General features: G+C 39.8%; 2 protein-coding genes across 2 annotated transcripts; both read left to right on the plus strand.

Moving 5' to 3' along the window:
* Positions 1-13,472: 13,472 nt before the first annotated feature.
* Positions 13,473-15,030, plus strand: LOC134202907 (peroxisome biogenesis factor 2-like). The gene is given in 5 exon segments (XM_062677916.1): positions 13,473-13,609; positions 13,668-13,745; positions 13,813-13,948; positions 13,951-14,444; positions 14,507-15,030. Coding segments are annotated over 5 exon segments (828 nt in total). The 5' UTR covers positions 13,473-13,576; the 3' UTR covers positions 14,594-15,030.
* Positions 15,031-15,525: 495 nt separating this feature from the next.
* Positions 15,526-16,618, plus strand: LOC134202917 (protein transport protein Sec61 subunit gamma). Its single transcript, XM_062677928.1, has 2 exons — positions 15,526-15,683; positions 16,035-16,618. The coding sequence occupies exon 2, from the start codon at positions 16,052-16,054 to the stop codon at positions 16,256-16,258; it is 207 nt and encodes a 68-aa protein (XP_062533912.1). The 5' UTR covers positions 15,526-15,683; positions 16,035-16,051; the 3' UTR covers positions 16,259-16,618.
* Positions 16,619-17,716: the final 1,098 nt, after the last annotated feature.

Consider the following 17,716-nt stretch of genomic DNA (forward strand, 5'->3'; position numbering starts at 1 on the left):
TAGCTGCCATAGTGCAAATGCGAGTGATAAAGATAATGTAGGAGGTGTTCGGACCATATACAATATTCGAAGCGGAACCAGAACAGTTATGGTGAGGAAAAAAAAATGTAACAAATGTAACAACAATTATACACAATAAAACAAAGGTTTATAATGTGATACAAATATTCTTCCCCAATCTATTTTAATGATGACACAGCTGGACATCGTTCCGCAATTTCCTTCAAATCTTCTAACAGCACTGAACACACGAATTGATACAACAGATCCGATAGTTGCTATGGAACATATAAAATTTAATAAAGATTGCTTCAGGTAGGTAAACTGATAACTAGTTTGCGAGTGATTCTTCAAAATAGGTACTCTTGGATTATTTGAAGCTAGCGAATTGCTGTTATAAAATTGAAATTTATCTGAAAGTTTTAAAAAATTGTCGACAAACTCATGAGGGATATTTTAAAAATTCAGATGAAATATAAAGAATTTTCTCCTGGAGTTCCTTCAGGAATTCCTCTTTAGTTCATTCAAGTTCCAGGTTCCTCCAAAAACTCTTTCTGAAATTCCGCCTGAAATTCCTGGAGCTCCTCCAAAAAATCCTTCCTAATGGAACTTCCACAAATCAATTCTGGAGTTCTTCCAGGAATTCCTCCAAAGAGTTCCTTGTGAAGTTCCTTTAGGAATTCATTCGGGAGCTCCACTCCATTCCTTCTGAAGTTCTCCCAGGAATTCCTTTTGAAGTTCCTCCAGGAATTCCTTCTGAAATTCCTCCATGAGTTCCTCAAGGAATTTCTCCTAAAATTCGTAAAGAGATTCCTCCTGGAGTTTCTCAAACAGTTTCTTCTAAAGTTCCTCCAGGAATTCTTTCGGGAGCTCCACTCCATTCCGTCTGAAGTTCTTCCAGTAATTCCATCTGAAGTTCCTCAAGAAATTTCTCCTTGAGTTCCTCAAGGAATTTCTCTTGAAGTTCGTTCAGGAATCCCTCCTGGAGTTTCTCAAAGAGTTTCTTCTGAAGTTCCTGCAGGAATTCAGTCGGGAGCTCCACTCCATTCCTTCTGAAATTTTTCCAGTAATTGCTTCTGAAGTTCTACTAGAAATTCCTTCTTAAGTTCTTCCAGTAATTCATTTGGAAGTTCCTCAAGGAATTCCTCCTGAAGTTCCCTAAAAATTCCTTTTGAAGCTCTTCAAGGAATTCCTCCTAGAATTCCAATAAATTCCACCTGGAGTATCTATAAGAATTCTTTCGAAAGCTCCACCAGGAATTCCATATGAAGTTCTTTAAGAAATTCCTCCTTGAGTCCCTCAAAGAATTTCTCTTGAAGTTCGTTCAGAAATCCCTCCTGGAGTTTCTCAAAGAGTTTCTACTGAAGTTCCTCCAGGAATTCCTTCGGGAGCTCCACTCCATTCCTTCTGAAGTTATTTTAGTATTTTTTCTGAAGTTCTTCTAGGAATTCCTTCTAAAGTTCTTCCAGAAGTTCCTCAAGGAATTCCTCCTGGAGTTTTTCCAAAAATTCCTTCTGAAGCAATTCAAGGAATTCTTCCTAGAGTTCTTCCAATAATTCCTGAAGGAGTATCTCCAAGAATTCTTCTGAGAGCTCCACCAGGAATTCCTTCTGAAGTTCTTCCAGGAATTCCATCTGAAGTTCCTCAAGAAATTCCTCCTCGAGTTCCTCAAGGAATTTCTCTCGAAGTTCGTTCAGTAATTCCTCCTGGATTTCCTCAAAGAGTTTCTTTTGAAATTCCTCCAGGAATTCCTTCAGGAGTAAATAAATTCTTCATGGAGTTCCACAATGAATTCATCCAGGAGTTCTTGCATAAATTCCTTTGCGACCTCCACCAGGAATTCCTTCTGAAGTTCTTCAAGGAAATTCTTTCGAAGTTCCTCAAAGAATTCCTTCTTAAGTTCCTGATGAAATTTTTCCTGAGTTTTACAAGAAATTCCTCGTGGAGTTCCTCAAGAAATATCTTCTGAGCTCCACGAGAAATTCCTCTTGAAATTCCTTCAAGAATTTCTCTTGAAGATCCTCGAGAAATTTCTTTTCTAGGTCATCCAGTAATTTCTCCAGCAGTTCTTTAAAAAAATGCTTCTAGAGTTCCTTCAAGAATTTCTTCCCTAGTTCATCCAGGAATTTCTCCAGCAGTTCTTCGAGAAATTCCTCCTGGAGTTCCTTCTGGAGTTCAGCCAGCAATTGAACCTGGAGTTCTTCAAAGATTTCATTCTGAAGTTCCTCCAGGAGCTTGACTCCATTCCTTCTGAAGTTATTCCAGGAATCGCTTATAAAGTTCTTCAAAGAATTCTTCCTGGTGTTCCTCGAGAAATTCCTACAGGAGTTCCTCAAAAGAAAATTCTGAGGTTCCTCAAGGAATTTCTTCCTGGAGTTCAACAAGAAACTCATTCTGGAGTACCTCAAAAAAATCTCCCTTGAGTTCATCAACGAGTTCCTCAGGAAAATTCCAGGAATTCCTCCAGTAGTGCTTCAAGATTTTTTTCCTGGAGTTCCTTCAGGAATTCCTTCTGGGGTACCTCCAAGAATTCCTGTTGAAGTTTCTTAAGGAATTACTCCAGGAGATTCTCTAAAAATTCCTCCTGAAGTTTCTTAAATAATTCCTTCACCAGGAATTTCTTTTGCAGTTCGTCCAGAAATTCCTTCTTAAGTTCCACGAAGAATTCCTTCTGAATTTCCCCAAGGAATCCTCCTGTAGTCCCTTTAAGAATTTCTTCTGAAGTTCCTCAAAGAATTCCCCCTCAAGTGCCTAATAGAGATTTTGAAGAAATTACTTCTGGAGTTCCTCAAGCAATTCCTTCTGCAAATTCACAAGAAACCTTCCAAGAGTTCCTTCAGCAATTTCTTCTCTAATTCATCGTGGAATTCCAAATGGAGTTTCTTTAGAAATTCCTCTAGAGTTCGTCAAGAAATTCTTCCTAGAGTTCCTTCAGGAATTCCTTTTGAGACGCATTCAGGAACTCCTCCTACAGTCCCTCAAGAATTTCCTCCTGGAGTTCCTTCAGAAATTCCTTCTATAGTTCATCCAGTAATTCCTCTTGGAGTCCTGTAAGAAATTCCTCCTGGAGTTCCTACGGGAATTATTTCGGGAGTTCCTCCAGGAATTCCTTCGGGAGCTCCTCCTGGTATTCCTTCAGAAAATCTGCCTGGAATTCCTTCTGAAGTTTCTCAAAGAATTCCCTCTGAAGCTTCCCCAAAAAATTCTTCCTAGACGAACTTCCACAATTTAATTCTGGAGTTTTTCCAGCAATTCTTTCTGAAGATCTTCCAAGAATTCCTTCTGAAATTCTTCCTAGAGTTTTCTCTGGAATTCCTTCTGAAGTTCGTCCAGGAATCCTCCTGGAGTTTCTCTAGAAAATTGTTCTGAAGTTCCTCCAGGAATTTCTGCTGAAGTTTCGACAGGATTTTTGTTGGATTTTCTCCAGGATGTACAGTGAACGTTCGATAATTGGGCTTTTTCTAGTTGGGGCGCTTTTTAGTTGGGGGTTCGATAATTGGGGCGAAACCCAATTAAAAAGCAGCTAAACGTCAAAATGTGGTGTCAAAAACGCATTGACGTGCTGTTTCCGTGTTAGGCGGGATCGATATTTTCTGGCGCGTAAATTCAATGCAAAAAGTAAACAACATAGACGCTTGTCAAACCGCCCAAATAAGCGAACGGCATTCGCTAGTTGGGGTGAGGTCGTGCCCCAATTAGCGAACGATCACTGTATTCAGTAGCTCTTTCTGTAGCTCCATTATGGAATTCTTCCAGGAATTCCTCCTGAAGTTCCTCTTGGAGTGCTAAAAAAATTCCTCTTGGAGTTCCTCAAGGAACTCCTTCTCTCTCAAGGATTTTTTTCTGCAGTTCTTTCAAGAATTCCTTGTGAAATTTTTCCAGTAGTTCTATCTGGAGCTCTCCCAGGAACTCCTTCTGTAGTTCTTTCAGAAACCCTCCTGGAGTTCCTCTGGAATATTGTTCTGAAGTTCCTCTAGGTTCCTCCTAAAGTTCCTCTAGGTTCCTCCTAAAGTTCCGACAGGAATTCCTACTGGATTTACTTCAGGATGCATCCTGTACCTCCATCAAGGAATTCCTCCTGAAATTCCACTCGGAGTTCCTTCCAGAGTTTCTCGGGTGGTTTTTGCTGGAGTTCCTCCAAAAAAAATTCTGGAGTTCCTCAAACTATATATCTTGAAGATCAACCAGAAATTCCTTCGGAAGTTCCTCCTTCGGGAGTTACTTCTGGACTTACTCCATGTATTTCTTCTGGAGTTCTTTCAGGAATTCATCCTGAAGATCATCAAAGAATTCTTCCTGGAGTTCCTCAAGGGACTCCTTCTGGAGTTTCTCAAGAAATTCCTCCTTGAGTTCTTCAAGGAATTTCTCCTGAAGTTCCTTTAGGAATTCCTTCTGGAGTTCATCCAGGAATTCCTCTTGGAGTTCCTCTGGTGTTCCAAATAGTTTTTCCAGGAATGTCTAATGGAGTTCTTTCAGGAATTGCTCCAGAAAAATCTTTCCGAGTTTCTCTAGTTAATCCTCCATAAGGTCCTTCAGGAATTACTCCCATCCTCTTTCTGTAGCTCCCTTCAGTACTCCACCTGTAGCTCCCTCAGTACTTCTGTAGTTCCATCCCGGAGTTCCTCCTGGAAATTCATGAGAAATTCGTTCTGAAGTTCATCCAGAAATTCCTCCTGGAGCTACTCCAATAATTTTGTCTGAAGTTCCTCCAGGTGTTCTCTCTGGAGTTTTTGCAGGAACTTCTACTCGTTAATCCCTCCTGGAATTCCTTCAGGAAATCCGGACGAAATTACTGTTGGACCATAAAAAGGTATTTCCGGTGGTAATGCAGAAGGAATTCCAGGAGGATTACACGAAGTAGCTTATTGAAAGAAAACACAGAAGGAATTCCTTGAGGAACTCCAAGAGAAATTCATGCAGGAATTCATGGAGGAACTCCAAAAGAAACTCCTGGAGAAACTCTAGTAGCCGTTCCTGGAAAAAATTCCAGAAGAAACTTGAGACGGATTTTTATAGGAACTTCAGTTCAAAGAAGAACTTTAATAGTAACTTCATAACTCCAAACTTTTTGAAGAATTCCTCAGGAAACTGCGGAGGGATGTTCTAGGAACTCCTGTAAGAACTTTGGGTGCATTATAGAAGAAATTCAAGCAGGAAATCCAGGAAAAATTTTAGGATGTTTTCGGATGGGAAACATTCTCGACTGCCTGGGCATCCATTGTACTTGACACACAAGATATTTACATACTCATACAACGGCAGGCATAAAAAATGCTTTAAATTAATAACTGAGGAATGTAGAGCCATAGAAGATGAAGACCTCTTATAATTTCAAGAGAATTCCTTTCAGGATTATTCCTCATGAAATTTCTAGATTATTCCAAGTGCAATTTCAAAAAAAAATCTTTTCAGGATCCCTTTCTGTAACTCCAAGATAGTCTCTTCTGGGATTCCAGGAGAATTCATCCTAAAAAAAGTAAGAATACCTGAAATCCGATAGTTTCGAGATAAGTGCTTTAGAAATTCCAAGGTTGTTTGTCCAACAGTTGTGGGCGAATTGCTTCCAACAGAATTTTAACAAATAGCAGGTATTCCAATACAATCCTCCAGTATTTTCAAGTGAATTCCGTAAAAAAAAACCTTCAGGATGTCTCAATAGTCCTTCCAGGGTTCCGAGAGAACATCTACCGGAATCGTTAGAGCCTTTATTCAGGTTTCGGAAAGAATTTTCGAGGGAATTCCTTTTTTCTCCAAGATGCTCTACCAAGAAACATGAGACTGTTCACGCTGATAACCACAGAAATTGGTTAGGTCGATAGAATTCCATCATGACTTTTTCCAGAAATATCGTTGGCATTTCTTTACACCTAGCTATTTCCACAATTTCCGGTTTTCGATTTCTGCTTAAATAAAACCTTCCATTTCACAAAGCACTCAAAATTTCGCGATTTTCCGATCCGTTTCTTTCGAAAGTCCAAGTTGCTCTACCCTTGCCATAATCGTAATGTGAATGTCTCCAAAAAATGCATTTCCATCATCGTTGAGGTTATCCTGGAAAACTGATTTCTTGAATAGAAAACATTATTTTCAGTTGCTGAAAAAGCTGATTGAATTTTGATTTTCTGAACAAATTGAAAGCAATTTTTCACGAAGTAGAAAACAAAACAAACAGCAAGAGTCATCGTTCATTATTTATGATTTCATCATTCTCATACACACACATTCTCACTACATTGCAAGGGGAAAAGTGGTTGCGTACTTAATGGGAGTTTGAAGCTTACCGTTCGAGGTACTAACTTTAATACCGGATTTTCGAAAATCCGTATTAAATCGAGTATTATCCTCGTTGGTGCTTACCACCATAAATGAAATAAGGCATTTTATGAGACAGATCGAAACAGCTGTTTTTCTCGTGTTTATCTACTTTGACAATTAGTGGGAGCCCGTTTGTTTGGTAATTTCGCGCCGTACATTCCGATGGGTCCCATCATCAATTCTGCCTGTTTTACTTTTCGTCTACCAGGGTTTTAGAACATAGATTTTCATATGATTCTTAAAATGTATCGTTAGATAATTCATACCATTGCATTCTAAGCATGAAATGCTGAAGAAAACACGAATGAAAAGTAAAACGTTACAAACATTATTTTGTGTTCGGACCTAACGGAATGTTCACGCAGAATCATACCAAAACAAAACATCAGAAGTAAATAAACGGGCCACCGCGAAACGTCTCATAAAATGCCTTATACAGAGCTCGCCGAATATTGGGAATTGACTACATATCATCCGTCTAAGACGAATTAAGTACTGTCCATTTAATTCCACTAGTTAATTTTCGTAATCTTTGCAGATACGTATTTCGACCACAACTGTGTGGTCGTCTTCAATTTGTGACTCGACTTTAGTAAAGTCGAGTCAAGTACAAGACACTGAAGACGACCACACAGTTGTGGTCGAAATACGTATCTGCAAAGATTACGAAAATTAACTAGTGGAATTAAATGGACAGTACTTAATTCGTCTTAGACGGTTTAATACATTCCACTAAAAGAGCTTAATATATTTTTCTACATATCATCGCAGAAATAATTTAGAACGGCATCCAACAAAAGATATTTTAGTTACTAGATAAAGATTGTCGCTACTGTTCCCTTTGTTCTGCTGTCCGAAACATGTGTGGTACATACCTGTCAAATCGTATGGATTTTCCTTCTTTGACATTTAGCTCCCCTATCCTCGCCAGCAAAAGATGTTCCGGACAGCGACGACAGCGACAATCTTTATCTAGTAACTAAAATATCTTTTCATCCAACAAATGGTCGAGGTTTATCTCGTAAATCCGATTGTCAAATCCGTACAAATGAATATAAACGAAATCACAGCACAAATTTCAAATCATCGTAGGTTTTCTTTCGTTTTCCTTCGTGAAATAACAGTTAATCAACGTTCAACACATAGAACAATGAATACTCTTGCGTGTGTAAACAATAAATTGCTCCCACTGGTTATCGGATGAGCGCAACCCCGTGGCAAGACATGCTTTTCAGCGTAGCGAACATCTTCATGAATATGTCCAGCATACATTTTGAAAAGTACTTCTCCCGAATCGTGCGTTTACAAGCAACTAAATTTTATCCAAACTATTGTTGGCTACATATTTTCAAATTATTCAAAAATAATACCAGCTATTATGGGCATGTAAATATAATCCTAAAACATCTTTCTGCACACCATTTATTTCATTTCAAATTCACTATTGAATGTTGTTCGAATTGCATCCCCGGACCATTTCAACTGTGATGCTCATCACAGTATAAACAATAATATTATGCATCTCGAGATAATATAGAATACTGCGGCTTCCTGCTGGTTGCTTCTCAGGTAATCGCAACGGTCACTAAACACAACAGAGTCAATGAAAATCTCACCAACCGTATGCACTTGCCACGATAAACACTCTCCATGTACTCAGTGACTCCGGTTGCCTCTCACTAATACAATCGAACACTGCTGTCATTTCGCGAAAAGCACGTGGTTTTGTTTTGAGCGGGATAATTCTGCCTATCTTTTAACACGGCGGCTATCTTGACGTTTACCTTCGCAGTCGAGCCTGCGAGTGTAAGACCGCCGCAGCATTCTAGAAAAAGATAAGCGCGACAATAATATCTTTTGTTTGATTCGGAGCGGGAGAAGAAGTTACGAAATATGATTTCGTGTAGCGTTTGATTTCACCTATCGATTCACTCCAATTCGTTAGTTTATTATATTTTATCATCAAATAACATAATTCCCATGGTCAAAGATGGAAATCTTGCAAATTATTTCGAAAACAATTTTCAGATTTAACCAAAACAAATAGTAAACAAAACACATAATGTTTATTTTCGTACAATAACAACGGACGGTAATGAGCTACCGTCCGTGGACATGGTGGCTATTGTCAAACCCCTTGTGGTAGTATAGGACGCCAGGGGGGTGGATGAGCGAGTTCCGGATAAGCAGGGGGGTAATTCTCGCTTAATTTTTCAAATGGACCTAAGTAACATTTTTTTCATTAATTAATTTGAATACAGCAATCAATAGCTTTCATGTTGTTCTGTTGATTGCGCTATTCAAATTAATTCATGGAAAAAATGTTACTTAGGTCATTTTGAAAAGTTAAGCAAGAATAACTTGATACTTGATACTTGATGTGCTACAGCTCTTTAACAAACCTACGCTGAATGTGTTGGATTAAACAATGTTTGTTCCTCGTAGAAACTGGCGATCTGGCAACATTGTACCCAAAAGTTGTTGGTTCGCAGATTGACCACATGGGTACTAAGTGTGAATGTGTGTGTGTTTTTGATGACAAGAATGAACTAAAGATGTAAATAAATAAACCTTTTTTTTTCTATTATGCCACCATGACTCGTACTGTGTAGTCGACTTTTATTTCGTTGTTCCCGTGAAAGTTCCCGTGTTGTGTTTTTCTTTCTCCCGCGGCTGGTTCCGTTTGTGTTTACCCGTTGCGCTGTGTCCACCTCTGCCCAACAGGTTATGGTGCCCAGGGAAGTTCCGGATAGAGGAGAGAAAGTTGTGAGAAATTGCGTGTTCGTTCGAGTGTAAAAGACTAGTGTTCCGTGCCGTAAAACGAAATGGCGGACGTGAACAAGATTTCGTTTGCCAGATTGAATAATCAAAACTGGCAAATATGGAAGTTTCGAATGGAAATGATGTTAACGCGAGAAGAATTGTGGTACGTCATCGAAGACGAAAAGCCAGAAACGGTGTCGAAACAGTGGACGCGAGACGACAAGAAAGCTCGTGCCACTATCGGATTGTTTATTGATGACAATCAGTTCGGTTTAGTGAAAAACGCGAACAGTGCGAAGAAGTTCTGGGACAACTTGCGAGAGTACCACGAGAAGAACACGGTTACCTCGCGAGTGTCTCTGTTGAAGAAGCTTTGCGGACTGAATCTGCAAGAAGGAAGTGATCTCGAGAATCATTTAATGGTGTTGGACGATCTGTTCGATCGATTAACGAACGCGGGTTTGGAGTTACAAGAAACCCTTCGAATCGCAATGATTCTCCGGAGCTTGCCGGATTCCTACAGTGGGCTAGTGACGGCTTTGGAAAGTCGTGCCGATGCCGACATCACCATGCAACTGGTGAAGTCGAAGCTCCTCGACGAATTCGAGAGGAGAAATGAACGTGCAAGTAAATCGGCGGTGGACATAGGTGAAACAACAGCAATGAAAAGTGTGGCAGTGCAACGTGCGGCAACGTCGGAGCGGGTGTGCTTCTTCTGTGGAAAGCCGGGGCATTATATTCGAAACTGCCGGCAGTATTTGGCGAAGAAGAAAGAAGGAGAAGAAGACGATAGTAAGCCGGAAAACCGAGAGAGAAGCAAAATGCCAAGCAAGTGAACAACAACAATGGTGCCGGTGTATGTTTTATGGCTGGATGTGAACAACAACGAGAGTCGTGGTTTGTGGACAGTGGTGCCAGTTATCACATGACTAGTGATAAGAACTTTTTCAAGTCGCTGAAGAGCGTGGATGGTCCCGATGTGATTTTGGCCAACGGGAAGATTGCTGCCACTGCGGGATGTGGTGAAGGCTCCATTCAGTGTTTTGATGGAAACGACAATGTGATCCAAGTGAAGCTTAGTAATGTGCTATACGTCCCGACGCTGACAAGTGGACTGATTTCTGTGGACAGACTGACGTCCAAGGGCTTCACAGTGAATTTCGAAAAAGACAGCTGTATGATTCGTGATGCGATCGGCAAAGGAGTTGTGGCAGGAGAGAAGCACGAGTGTTTTTACAAACTGAAGTTGGCTTAAAATGCAGAGGACGGTGAAGTGAACATCATTGGAGCAGTGACGAATAATGGTGAGCAGTGACGACAAGAATGCATTACTGGTGAAGGAGGAGCATACGATAATTCTGGTGTAAAATGTATACGAGGCCAACCATTGAGAAGGAGTGTTGGATTAAACAATGTTTGTTCCTCGTAGAAACTGGCGATCTGGCAACATTGTACCCAAAAGTTGTTGGTTCGCAGATTGACCACATGGGTACTAAGTGTGAATGTGTGTGTTTTGATGACAAGAATGAACTAAAGATGTAAATAAATAAACATATTTTTATTATGCCACCATGACTCGTACTGTGTAGTCGAATTTTATTTCGTTGTCCCCGTGAAAGTTCCCGTGTTGTGTTTTTTCTTTCTCCCACGGCCGGTTCCGTTTGTGTTTACCCGTTGCGCTGTGTCCACCTCTGCCCAACAGAATGAAGTATCCTTTTCCACTGGACTCGATCCTGGGCCAATCACTTCCAGTCGCCCTGAACATTGAGCGTCCTCAGGTCCTCTTCAACTGCAGAAAGCCATCGTGTACGCGGACTTCCATGAAGTCTGTGGCCTCTTCCGGATTCTCTACTAAATATTATCTTGACGTTCTTCCGGTATACGAACAACGTGTTCAGCCCACCGTAGTCTGCCGTGTTGTATAAGCCTAATCACATCCTGCCCTTTATACACCTGTTACAACTCGTGATTCATGCTACGCTGCCAGAAATCGTTCTCCTGTCTACCGCCGAGTATTATCCGCAGTATCTTACGCTCAAACACTCCGAAAGCTCTTCGATTAGCCTTAATGTCCATGTTTCATGGCCGTATAAAGCCACCGAAAGAATCAGAGTAGTATACAGCGCGAATTTTGTCTTCGTTTGCAGACTACGGGACTTAAGCTGGTTACGATGTCCTTAATAAGCCCTATTTGCAGCTACAATACACCTTTTCACCTCGCGGGTAACATCATTATCACACGTCACTGATGTTCCAAGATACACAAATTCTTCTATCCACTTCAAATTTTTCACCATCCAACACCATTTCACTACCACCACCACTAACCGAGCCACTAACGAACCCACGTTGATTGCCCAGCAACCATGTACTTCGTTTTGCTGGTATTGATCGTGAGTCCAATCCTCGCTGTCTCCCTCTTAAAAGGCGCAAAAGCCTCTCCCACGGCATTTATGATCAATCCCAATACAGTCGAGATTCGCCGGTTGGGATTTCATAACCTGGGTCACTTTTTAGTTGATCCTCCGCTGGTTGGGTCGTGGCCCAACTAAAAAGCAACCCTACGTCAAAATTCAATGTAAACACGGAAACGGGATTGAGCGTCACTGGACATCATTTGTAGTGTTCAAGTCGAAATACACGCCCGCATAATTACAAACTGTACATGGATATTTTCCCGTGCGGTCGACAACAGTATCCTTTACTGTTGACAACTGTAAATGAACAATCTCATATAAAGTTTTAACAGTTTGTGGTACGGTTATTTGACAACTAACAATATGTTGAATGGGTTGTTAAGTTATGTCACCATAAAAAATCGTCTGTTTTCGCTTGCAAAATTTTCGCTCAACAGTATGATAAAATGTTGACATATAATGCAGGAAATAAAGAACATTTTAGAGACAGCATGTTATATGTTGACATTTAGTGATGATGTCGAGCAGTTATGGTTGAATCGATCGAAAAGTATTCGATAACCGCAACGTAAACTGTGAAGCTATATCTTACATCGTAATAATGATTCTGACCATATAACATGTTGTTTTTTATTATGCGGGCGTGTTCAAATTGCTGTCAGTTGGCCCAACTAAAAAACCGAATTCGTTAGTTGGGTCGAGGTCGTGGCTCAACCAACGAATCACGACTGTAATATCGATAAATATCAGCAGCTTGTAGCAGCTTGGAACAATCGTTCTGTGTCCGAACTTTTGGTGTTCGAAGTTGCGAGCACCATTTCCGTTGTCATCATCATCAAACGTCACGATTCATAAGGAATGACCGGCGTTGCACATATTATGTTCCTATAACACTTATTGATGAGATTGAGCCTCGCCTACAACGGAAACCTTCGAAATGACGATTGATGCTACCGAGCATCGCCGCAAATGGGATGAACATTCTGCAAGATCAAATTTTAATTGAATATTTTAGAACTGTAAATTTTTTATGACTATACTTACATTGTTTATATAAAAATATCGCAACACCAATCAATATTATCGTATAAAATAATAAGATTGATTTATTGTTTAGCGGCAACATTGAATTTAATAGGAAAAATCTCCGGGAGATCCGAACCTCCATGTTGAGAAGAATTGTTACACAAGATTATTTTTTCACCCAAAAATTGGTAAACTTGATCACCCAAATATAGGTAAGACAAACTTTTTAATAATATGAGTGAAATTCACCGTTTTTATGAGTGAATTTTGCTCATAATGTCAGTAAATTTGCATTTACCCATATATGGGTGAAAGGATTACGTATTTATGGGTAAACTAAGCTAAGCGTGTAGAGCGTTCACCCATAAAACCCGCCTGGTACTGCTCCCCGAAATCTCCTGCAATTGGTATTAGGGGCCTTCCACAAATTACGTAACGCCGTAGAAAGAGGGAGGGGGTCAGGCCAAGCGTAACGTTAAATACAAAAAAAATTAACCTTCCATACAAAAAATGTTACGAGGGAGAGAGTGGGGGTCAAAATTCATCGAATTAAGCCTTAGGTAATTTGTGAAAGAACCCTTAGTTGGCGGCATAAAATTTAGGAGAGTACCAATTTTGACTATATGGTATGTCGTTTTTCATTATGCGGGAATAAAATATTTCAATATAGACCAAATGTGGATAGACCAATTATGGTTTTAGATTGAAATTCAGTCTATTTTTAGCTTTTTTATTTTTATCTATTTATTTATGGCTGTTTGTCTGTGGTTTGGCTATAAATTTTTCCAGCGAGAGCGGCCAGATCAGTTTTCGGCGCAACGACATTCACCCGAGTTTTGTATCAAGGCGTTACATTCGTAACCTTTTGATCTCTACGTTACGTATTCCTTTCGAAGCAATTTTCTAACCAATTTTCTTCTGATCGTAAAAAGAAAATAAAGTCACAACAAAATAAAAGTGATAACAGCACTGTGCATATTCTTATGAAAATAAATAAAATTTAATTTGGTAAATTTTATGTTCCAGGTTTTGTGAAAAACAGTAGCTTGTTAAAAATGAAAACTAATTTTGTTCCACGGGTGAATCAGGTAAACATAATTCTGGGTAGACTCAATCCTGTACTCTTAACATGCTTGTATTGATCAGCTCGATTCTATTCAACTTGACATCGAAATAGTCAACATACTAAGGAATCAAGTCCACAGCGTTCTACGGAATCTCCCGGTACGTACTCATTCTTTACATCAAAACTGACCTCCTTATTTACAAACTGTTCAATGTGCTTCTGCAGCCTGGCGTTCTAAGCCGCTTCCAGCCCGAAATAAATCTCCTAACAGACTCTACCTTATGGGGCCTCTCGGTCCGGAAATCGTTTGCCACGTTCGGCCAACAAATGCTTTCCATCACCTACGAACAGGACCAGCTCAGCGCGGGAAACTTAAAGCCCATTACGCTTTAACCGTGGCATTGGGTTACTTGAAAGAATTGATCCAGTTTCGATTGACCGGTGTCACCTTCTTACAGCGAATGATAACGATCGTAGAAAACTGTCTAACGTGTCTGAACTTCATCAACTTCTTCCGGTTCCTCCGAACGGGTCGGAAGCCATCACTTGTGGATTATGTTCTGCGGTTGGAACACCACTCGATGGATGGAGCCAAACGAAGGACTGTTGGGTATTCGTATATGACGAGGGAGTTGATATGGTCCGGGTTCATGGAACTGCTCGGATTCACAATACCGATCGTTAATTATCATGCTTTGAAGCGCCGGTTAAGGAACATGTTGAAGCTGGAAAATGCAGCGTGGAAAGCGGATAAGATTGTGCTTGATACCGGAAGCAGATGTGTTTATTGCAACGAAAGGGTTACTCTACCTCATCACATGGGATGTGGCCATGTGTTCTGTTACTATTGCCTGCAGGTAAGCTTTTCCGAGACTGGTATTATATATTTGAGTATTTATTTTTTTCTTGTTCATTGCAGGGAAATCGACTGGCGGATAGTGGATTCCAATGCAACGTTTGTGATTTTAGAAGTGAAATTTTTGAGCGGGTTGTAGCTGCTGCATAGGTTTAAAATATTTTTTTGACGTAGATTTAAGTCTTTCGGTAAGATAGGGGGGTCATTCGAAAGTTTCAAATTTGGGACCGTCACGAAAAGAGGTCAGGAAGTACGAGCCAATAACTCAGCCGTTTTTCAAAGGCTTCCGGAGATTTGGAAAGAATTAATCAAAAAACTCTCCAAGATTCTGTACACCTATTGTAAACAATTGATTCAATGCATTTAAGTATTGGAAAATTCAATTTCGTTGGCCAATGTTGAAATTGCTTTTTAACAGTAAATTGACTACTTTCCGGCTATTAGCCGTCCGGCATGAACATTGTTGATGATCAAATTTGCGTTCAATTTGCGATCGTATTTTTAAAACAAACCCTCTACTTTTTTCAATAAGTGGTTATTGGTGATAATATCGACTATTAATAAATTGTTATTGATTTTCAAATAAATATTTTTATTTTGGTAAATTGTTAATTTCTATTGTTTGAAAGAAAACTTCTTGTTACAGTACTTTCACAAAACACTAAAATTCGTTGACGCATGCTGACTTCAGGTTGACTTCATCTTGACTTGGCCTTGGAAAAGCCTTAATTTTTAGGCACAGACCCCATGGCAATATAAATATTTGAAATATTTAAGACATCAACTTTTTGAATGTACAAGTTCATTGACAACTCGGCTCAAAGCTAAAGCAGACTAGGAGGTTACGATAATAAGCGAGATTAAGTTTTACGAACAAAGTTCATATTAGATGTGCAATAATCTGAATTTTGATTATGAATTTAAATTTTTGACCCATCGTGCAATCGTCACCAAGCGTTACTCCAGGTAACAGCCCTCTGACAGTACGTAACGTTTCGGCCATTTTGACCCGATGACGTTGCGTCGGATTTACTTCGCGTTCATCCGACGTGGAATCAATTTTTGACAGTTGGGGTTCAACACATCAGCACGGAGCACCGCGAAGGAAAGGCAGGCAAATTCATCACACTTTTCATTTGGAAGCCCGTGCAGAAGCAACGTAGTTTGTGTGGTTTGTGGAAAAGTTTTATACTTCTCGTGCTATTTTGTGTGAATTACTGCTCCATCGACGCTAATAAAAGTATGTATTGTATAATTATCATAACATCTACAAATGATTTTCAGTACTTCAACTAAAATTTGAATAATTGGTTTGGGTGTAATTACCTTCATTTTTTCGATGAAAACCATTATTTATAAGCCAAAACTGTTCAATTATACCAATTTTAATTAATCAAAAAGTAATTGCATGAACAATATCTATGAATTTCGTAACAGAATTAGAATAAAATCCCTAATTAAATTTTGTTCAATTGCACCCGACTGACTTTCTCTGCCACATCTTCAATAGCTACACTGTAGTAAATATTCACTTCACTTTTAATTACTTCAATAACTGATGGTAATTGTTAATAAAAAATCTCCATTACAGATTCAAATCAAACCAGAATGGATCAAATCGCCAAAATCTACGAACCGGGCCGTTCCTTCGCCAAGGACTCGATCCGATTGATCAAACGTTGCACCAAGCCCGACAGGCGCGAGTTCCAGAAGATCGCAATCGCCACGGCTATTGGATTCTGCATTATGGGATTTATCGGTTTCTTCGTCAAACTGATACATATTCCGATCAACAACATCATCGTCGGATCGTAAGCACGGCGGCGAGGCAGACCGAACGAAGTGGTGCCCCCTGCACCGCCCAGTATCATTAGGGGTTTGTTGAATTTTGTGTTGTGACTGAGGAGCTACTGCAGTTATGAACTTGTCAATCTTTAATCCCCAAAATCGTCATTCATGTCATGTATAATCAACAGCCCTTCGATGAATTGTCTTTATATATTAAGGAATCCAACACACTCTTTAGCTTTTAGAGGAACGTTTGATAGTGTGGGGTTTGTGCGGATTTGGCTGAGCGATAAGGCTTGCTGCACGTGCAAACGAGAACAGATGATTTAAGTAAACAAATTGATTTATCTTACGAGGAAATAATATATCTTATTGTTTCATAGTAAATTTAAGTTCTGTTCGCAATAGGAAATCTGAGAAATTCTTGTTTTTGCTCAAGTGCCATACACTTCCTTTTTGTCCTCTTGTTTCTTTAATTTTCGAATGATTCGTTTATGTCCACTTCCTGCAAATTCATCAAACTGAAACGATTGGGATAAATATGAAGAGTGAGACTGTCGACAAGTTCTTTGGTTTGTTTCACTACTTTTTGGGATTTCGGACCATGAAAGCAAAGACAAAAATTAGTCTTTGATGAAAGTATCATCGAATGAAAAGTATCAAGTGTTAGCCTCATGAAACCTACTTGGATACCTAATCTAGTCTTTGATTACAGCGTCGATACACTCAGGTCCGATTCCACCGTGTGCAGCCAACGTGTTCGTCGCCTTCCACGAAGTCACCGGCCTCTATCCGGTCCCTGTTAAATAAACGCTTATTAGCTAGGAAAATTACTGTAATGTAATTATGCTAATTTTGCGCTAGTATTGTCGGATAGTGCATTGTCCACTAACACTAGCTGTCTTGGCCGAGCCGAATGCCTTTGACATTCGTCGAATATCTGAATTTTCACGGGCTATGAACTCACAAGTAACTCTATAGTGTCAGGGTTGTAAATATTCGGCAGCACTGGATGAAGGTGATGTTTTTTTATATCATTTTTTTATTTTCTTCCTGCTTTGAAATCAACCTCACATTTCCGGAGAGGCAGAAAAGTAAACAACAGAACTCACATCACCCACAGCCGCGAAGATGAAATTTACCACAGCAAAATGTACACATTCACCCAGCAAATTGAAAAAAATCACCACGCGTTTAAATGGGCCACTCACAGTCATACGGTAAGGCGCGAACTGAGCAGCATGTCAGAGCAACTTGTGAGTGGCTGAATGCGAAATTGAATAGTCGGTGTTGGAAATGATTTTTTGGCTGCACCCAGTCGCACTCACCACGGCGGCGATGAAGGCGACAGCAGATTTTACTGAGATCCATGTTTTTCACTGCATTGACTGTGAAATATTTCTACCCTGATAGTGATACATAGACGAAGAATCAACAATTCGTATCATATTTACATATTTTACTTCTGAATAAAAGCAACATCTG

This window comes from Armigeres subalbatus, unplaced genomic scaffold, assembly GCF_024139115.2.
Source record: "Armigeres subalbatus isolate Guangzhou_Male unplaced genomic scaffold, GZ_Asu_2 Contig152, whole genome shotgun sequence".
Taxonomy (NCBI): Eukaryota; Metazoa; Arthropoda; class Insecta; order Diptera; family Culicidae; genus Armigeres; species Armigeres subalbatus.

Excerpts from the sequence above, each read along its gene's own strand:
- LOC134202917 (XM_062677928.1), top strand. The coding sequence starts at position 16,052 with ATGGATCAAATCGCCAAAATCTACGAACCGGGCCGTTCCTTCGCCAAG.